This window comes from Cynocephalus volans, chromosome 17 (assembly GCF_027409185.1).
Source record: "Cynocephalus volans isolate mCynVol1 chromosome 17, mCynVol1.pri, whole genome shotgun sequence".
NCBI classification, from domain to species: Eukaryota; Metazoa; Chordata; class Mammalia; order Dermoptera; family Cynocephalidae; genus Cynocephalus; species Cynocephalus volans.
The window spans coordinates 42,582,304-42,588,346 of record NC_084476.1 but is presented as its reverse complement, the minus strand read 5'-3'; the positions used below and the strand labels follow the sequence as shown (position 1 = coordinate 42,588,346).

At 53.6% G+C, this 6,043-nt stretch overlaps 1 protein-coding gene across 6 annotated transcripts in view; it reads right to left on the bottom strand.

Moving 5' to 3' along the window:
- Positions 1–521: 521 nt before the first annotated feature.
- The window catches only part of FAM219A (family with sequence similarity 219 member A), a 66,923-nt gene continuing 61,401 nt past the window's right edge, over positions 522–6,043 (bottom strand). For 4 of the 6 annotated variants that reach the window (XM_063082401.1, XM_063082404.1, XM_063082403.1 and 1 more), the window contains exons 3-6: positions 4,923–5,025; positions 4,606–4,686; positions 3,898–3,952; positions 522–3,408 (exon numbers count right to left, since the gene is read on the bottom strand). In XM_063082401.1, the coding sequence (XP_062938471.1) occupies positions 3,250–3,408; positions 3,898–3,952; positions 4,606–4,686; positions 4,923–5,025 (398 nt within the window). In that variant the 3' untranslated portion in view covers positions 522–3,249. The remainder of the gene's footprint in view (positions 3,409–3,897; positions 3,953–4,605; positions 4,687–4,922; positions 5,026–6,043) is intronic. The other 2 variants (XM_063082402.1, XM_063082405.1) reach the window with 1 other exon arrangement.

Here is a 6,043-nt window from a genome sequence, read left to right as displayed (position 1 = left end):
GGGCTCTACCTACCAAGGGCTCCTGATGGACATCAGTGACCACTCCCTCCCCTAGATGGCCCACACCTTCAGCCTGGCAGGTGCCCCTCACTGCTGTGACCCCCTCCCGTGGAAGACCCCTCAGCTTCCCTTCCCCACAGCCTTCCTGCTCCTACCCCACCCTGCTTCCCCCTTCAGGATGGGCACTGGCCATTATGATATCACCTGGCTCATCCCTGGGGAGGTGAGGACATTCAGTCCCCTCCCTACTCCTGGCCCCTTCATGCTTCAAGCCTCTCAAAAGAGGCCAATTTCCAGGAGGTCAGAGGGCCTCTGGAGACTTTCTAGGCCAAGCTTCTCACTTTGTTGAAGAGAAACAGAGGTTCAGAGGGATTGTGACTCACTCAGGGTCATGCAGCAGGTCAGTGGCACCCCTGGGAACTCATGGTGGAGACAGAGTGACATGTGCACCCAGAGGATCAGTTCTCTCCCCTTCCCCGCCCACCTGCCCCTTGCCCACACCCCAGGTAGGGAGCGGAGGCTCACTTGTTTGATGATTTTAATATCATTATTTGTGTTACACGATACACAACCAAGGATGATGGTCAATACTGCAATGGAAATGTTAAAAAAAAAAAATATTATACATGGCTCATGTCATCCACACACCTTCCTGGAAATAAATTAGTGAGCACGGAGAAACCTGGCTGGGTGGCAGCCACAGCTGAGGGTAGAGGGAGTGTTAAGGCAGTATCTACAAGGGGGAAGGGTGGCAGGGGGCAAGCTAAGACCTTGATTCTTCCACTCCATCCACCCAGACAGGGAAGGAGGGAGCCATACACTCTGCTTAGATGCAGAAGCTGTTGGCTGCCAGCTTCCTACCTCTGCTACACATATACTGCTTCAGTTGAAAGCCCTTGCCTGCCAGGGAACTAGCATGTCCCGTTGGGGAGGGAGCTTTTCCCTGGTTCCTCAGGGCCACAGAGATTGAACAATGGCCAGAGTCACGCAGCAAGTCAGCAACAACGGCAGCAATTTAAGTGATCCTGAAAAAGAGGAGGTACCCATGTTCTAGAAGGGTGAATCAAGGAACCCAGAGTGATGGTGGTAGTAGTGTGGGGCTTGGATTTAGGGCCCAGATGACAGGGTCTGGGGATGTTGAGCAGGGTGGGAGAGATAGGCTTAGATGGGAGCCAGTATGGACCTTGTGGGCTTTGCAATTACCTTCTCTGTCCTTGTTTCCCTGTGGCATTTTCTCATCATCTAAATAGTTTCCCTGCACTAAAGGAGGTAGGGGTGGGAGGAGGTGGTGGGGGTGAAGATCTGTACCTCAACACTTTGGAGTTGGCAGCTCTTGACTGTGGCGCAGGGGGAGGTGCTACCCTTCCTAAGCCAGCAGTCTCACTCCCTTCTCTCACTACCCCACTTCTAGCTCCCACTTCTCAGGACTGACATCTACAGAGTGAACTGTGGGTGTGTCCATTGCGGCTTGCAGCATGGGAGTGGTATCCATGAGAGTGGAGACTCCAGTGTGTGGGGTGTCAGCATGGAGGAATGGGGAAGTATACACCTTGGCCCTGTGATAGGAGGTTTGTGGGGCATAAGTGTGAGCAGTCTTAGGCTATCTGTGCTTTCATTTGTCTTCACATGGGGGCAGGTCTGTATTTCCCAGCCCCATGGAAAGGACCTGTTCACTTCTTCCCTTTTGATTTTCATCCTCAGCTTTCTTGCCCCCACCCCCAAACTACCAACAGCAGCAGAAGCAGCAGTACACACATTCTGACCCCCAGACGCCCTGTACAGCTACACACACAATAGACACCCCCTACACATACACATTCACAGATACATACACATATTCCCAAACAGATCCACATGTGCTCCGACATACACAGTCTTGATAGGAATTGCCTCTTTCCTTTTCCAGACACACACCTCAGGGAACCTCCTAAGTGTACTCAAAAATACATAGAGATCTCTGTATACCCCTCCACAGAAGAAAAAATTCTTTCATGGAAAGGACTTTAGAAATAATTTCAGCTGCTGTTTATTTTACAGTTGAAGAGTGGAGCAAGCAAGTGGCTTGTTGAGGATCACAGAGAGAGTACTAGAGCTAGGACCAGACCCAGGCTTCTGACTCCCAGTCCAGGGCTCTCAGTCCATCGCACTGCTGAGCAGCCTCTCCCACTATAAACAGGCCACATAGTCACTTTCCCACCATGGACACCCACACCTATGACAGGAATAGACAGTTGGAGAGACAGGCCCGACACAAAGACACAGACACACACCCTGACAGCCTCAGACGTACACATTCTGCCAAGCACTCCCTACCGCATACATGCAGCCACTCAGCCTACTCTATTCTCCTAAGCTTGCTCCTTGAAGATTCTTATTGGGAGCCAGCCTCCCAGATCTTGGGCTGGAGTGAGATGGGAATGGGACATTGGAGGCCAGCCTTATCCCCTGCCTGGGACAGAGACCAATGAACAGAAGTGTTGGTGGAGAGAGAGATGGATTGTTGGTGGCAGAGAGATAGATGCATTGGTTAGGGGTGGATGAGGACAGATCATACCATCCCAAATTCTGGCCTGTCTCAAAGGCCCACCTTACCCTCCCCCACACCCAGAGAGTAAGGAAGAGGATGAGTGGGGGCAAGGAGGAGGAAGCAGGCAGTGATCTGATGGGGGGGGTAAGGAGCGGGAATATCCTGCTGGGCAGCTTTGCCAGGCTTCCCATCTGGAGGTGAAGGGAAAAATGCAAATAGGTACATGGGCCGGCAGGGGTCGCACGGAAGAGGTTCTGAAGTACTGGGACCTAACCCCACTGCCATGGGCCTTTCTCTCTCAGTGCCCCACTTCCATGTGAGGCTGGGTCTGGAGGTTCATGGCTTTGCTGGGGTGGGGCCAAGCCTCTGGCTTTGTGATCCCTCCCCCACTCATTACTGTTGGCCTCCCTGCTGCCCAGCCCCCAACCCCTACTGGACGGCAGCCTTGGGAAGTGGGGTAGGGTGCTGGGTAAGGTCCCCCAAGTAACTGAACAAACAGCCCCAACCCCTCCTCTGCCCCCGGGTGGAGAAAGACCCGGTTTTGGTTTCTCCGGCTCCATGAACACACAGAGGTACACGTCCTACCATAGGAGGAAGCAATGACTGTTACGAAGTTGGCGGCTGTAGGGGGCGCGGGGGGCCCGGAGGCAGGCAGACTAGCACGGGAGGGGTCGGACCCTGCCCCGTCCCGCCCCCGGCCAGCCGCGCGGCGGCCCCGCCCGCTACTGGATGTGGCAGGCGGTGGAGGACGTGGCCTGGCAGCACATGCAGGTGGGGTTCACGGACTTGGGGGGGATGAGGTCTAGGTCCTCGTCGTCAGGGATCTCATCTAACCGGTAGCCGTCCTTCAGCAGCTGGATGTTCAAATCTTGGTTGATCTGCTGTAGACAAAGGGGAGGGGGGTCAGGCTCAGGGAGAGACCCTAGGCCGTCCGCGCCCCTGCCCCACGCTCGGCTCCGGCCTCACTTCCTTACACAGGCACATCCTCCTGAGCCCCTCCCCCACCCCACCCCACCCCCCCTCGCTTACAGACCCCTCCCCATTCTAAGGTCAACTTCTCAACCCTGGTCCCGCTTCTTTCTATTCGGGTTTTACCCCTATTTCAGGCTCGCTCCTATAAAGTATCGCCTGTATTTCACACTCCATTCTATTTCAGCGTTCTTCTCCAATCTCAAGCCCAGCTTCTAACCCTGGGCTCCCGGCCGGTGACTTCTTTCAGACTCCATCCTATCCCAGGCCCCGCCCATATGGGGCTCCGCCCAGCTGTGCCTATTCCTCCTCTTAGGGTGTGCTTTGCGTTGGCCCCACCCCGTCTCGATAAAATTGGTCCAGCTCCTGTGTGTCTAAGGCGGGAAGGGGTGGGGCCTCACCTCAGCAGAGGAGTAGCCAGAGGAGGAATATCTGGACATGTCAAAGTCATCATCGCTGGCAGTGGAGGAAAGAGGACAGAGAGGGAAATTAAACAGAAAACTCCCTACACCTCACCCGCACCATCAGTCAACACTCCACCCTTCCCTCACGATTCCAAATAAACAGCACAATCTTAAGTAAAAACTGTGCTTGCTGTGCAAATACAGATTTTAAAAGAGAGGTTCCCTAGCTCCACCCTTCTAAATAAATTGCTAACCTTAACCTCCTTCTAAATAGAGCTGCTACTCCCTTTCCCCTTTCCCTCCACTCCTGTTTTCTAGGCTCAAATCACCTTGACTTGTTTGGGTTTTCCAAAGTCCAGGTCTAGCCAGGTGTTTTCCCAGGTGTAGACTCCTCCCTTAGAGGGGGCTGGGCATTAAGTATCACATCCTGCTGTCCAGAGACATCAGGGCCCATCTATGGGCAGCCATTAGATAAGCTGTCCTAGGATGGCAGCAGACTGCACAGGTCCCCCTTTTCTCTCTGCCCTCCCCCTTTCCCCCCCACCCCCAGTAAAAATTCCATTCCCTGAGGAATTCACCCTTGGAAAGCTCCTGGCTGAGGGATACACCAATTGTGACAATATAGCAGGTGTGGCCTGTACAGTCCACTTGTGCTCACACAGATTCCTGTGGCTTGCCCAGCTGCCCCCAGGCCCCTGTACACACCTGTCCGTGTCAAGGGCTACCAGTGGCTTCTCATCTGGGCTCTGGTCAAGCGAGGAGTAGCCTTTATTGGGGACGACCAGCCTGGGTGAAGAATTTTGGGGGTTGGAGTGGCAACCAGAATACAGAAATCTGCCAGGGGACTGGGCTGAGTCCCACCCCACTACTTCCCACCCTCCCTCCCCGCCTTGGATCCTACTGAAGCTCTCTCCTGTCAGAGAGGAGCTGGGCCTGAGGAGGGAGGGAAGAGGGGAAGGCTCAGGACCAGCAAAGATAGGTGCTGGCTGGCAGGGTCCAGGCAGGATAGAGAGGGCCTCTACCTTGTCCGAGCCATGACATTGTTCTTCTTGGGTTGTTGGTTGACAGGGCTACCCATGCTGCCATTCTTCAGGGAGCCCTTCCGGGCCAGCTCCCGCTGCTTCTCTGCAGGAAAACATGGGAAGGAAGCTGTGTCCTGTCCCAAAGCCACCCTGCCTTACCACTTGGGGTAGGTTGGGCCAGACCTCCATTGTCAAACCCCTTGCTCCTATAGTGTCTGAGGCAGGAATCCCAACTCTAGGCCTCTGTTGCTTGGTGGAAACAGTACTTGGCCCTGCACAACCTGAGGCAGATAGTGGGGGACAAAAGGAGGAGGCTGACCCCTGTCTTTGAGGAGTGACAACTCCCATGTGGGACAGTTAGTGTGTGCTTGATGGCTGGAGAGGGAGAGAAGATTACAGAAGGATGGAGTAATCAGGGAGGGCTTCCTGTCGGTGCCATGAACTGGAGAGAGGAGGACATTCTAGGAAGGAGGGATACTGTGTACAAAAATGCATTTAGAAGTAAGCGCAAGTGTGGACCTGGATGGGATGGAGGGGTAAAGAGGGAAAGAGGTCAGGTTGGAAAAGTAGCATCCATTTATTCAGTAATTTATTCATTCGTCAAACAACTGTGTCACCAATCATGTGTCAGATCCTGTGCTAAGGGGCTGAGGACTCCCCCTGGTTACAAACTCAGAGTATGAAGGCCTTGAGAGGAGTTTGGGATTAATGCAGAAGGAAAAAGGAGCCACTGAAAGTTGTGGATTAGGAGGAGCAGAAGAGTAGGGGGCAGAAGGCTGGGGGAGCCCATTTGGCTACATTGTCTAAGTGATGCTGCTGATTCCTGTCAGCTTCTGAGCTCTCCAAAGCTCTAGAGACTACCAGGTTCACGGGTCTGGCCATCAGGTGACACATTGCCTGGTATGTGACAACTCTTTCCAGCAGTAGCTGCCTGGGCCCTGAGGAGGCCCATCTACCCTTTCCTATTCATCTCAAGAAAATCCCAGACCTAGGAAAAGAGACAGTTGGGTGGAAAGGGATACTAGGGGAAAGCTGTCTCATAAAATAACCACATGCTTAAGGGAATAAGTATGGAAAGAGCCTTTACAACTACTGTGACTCATTTTGAAATTTCCCTTGAC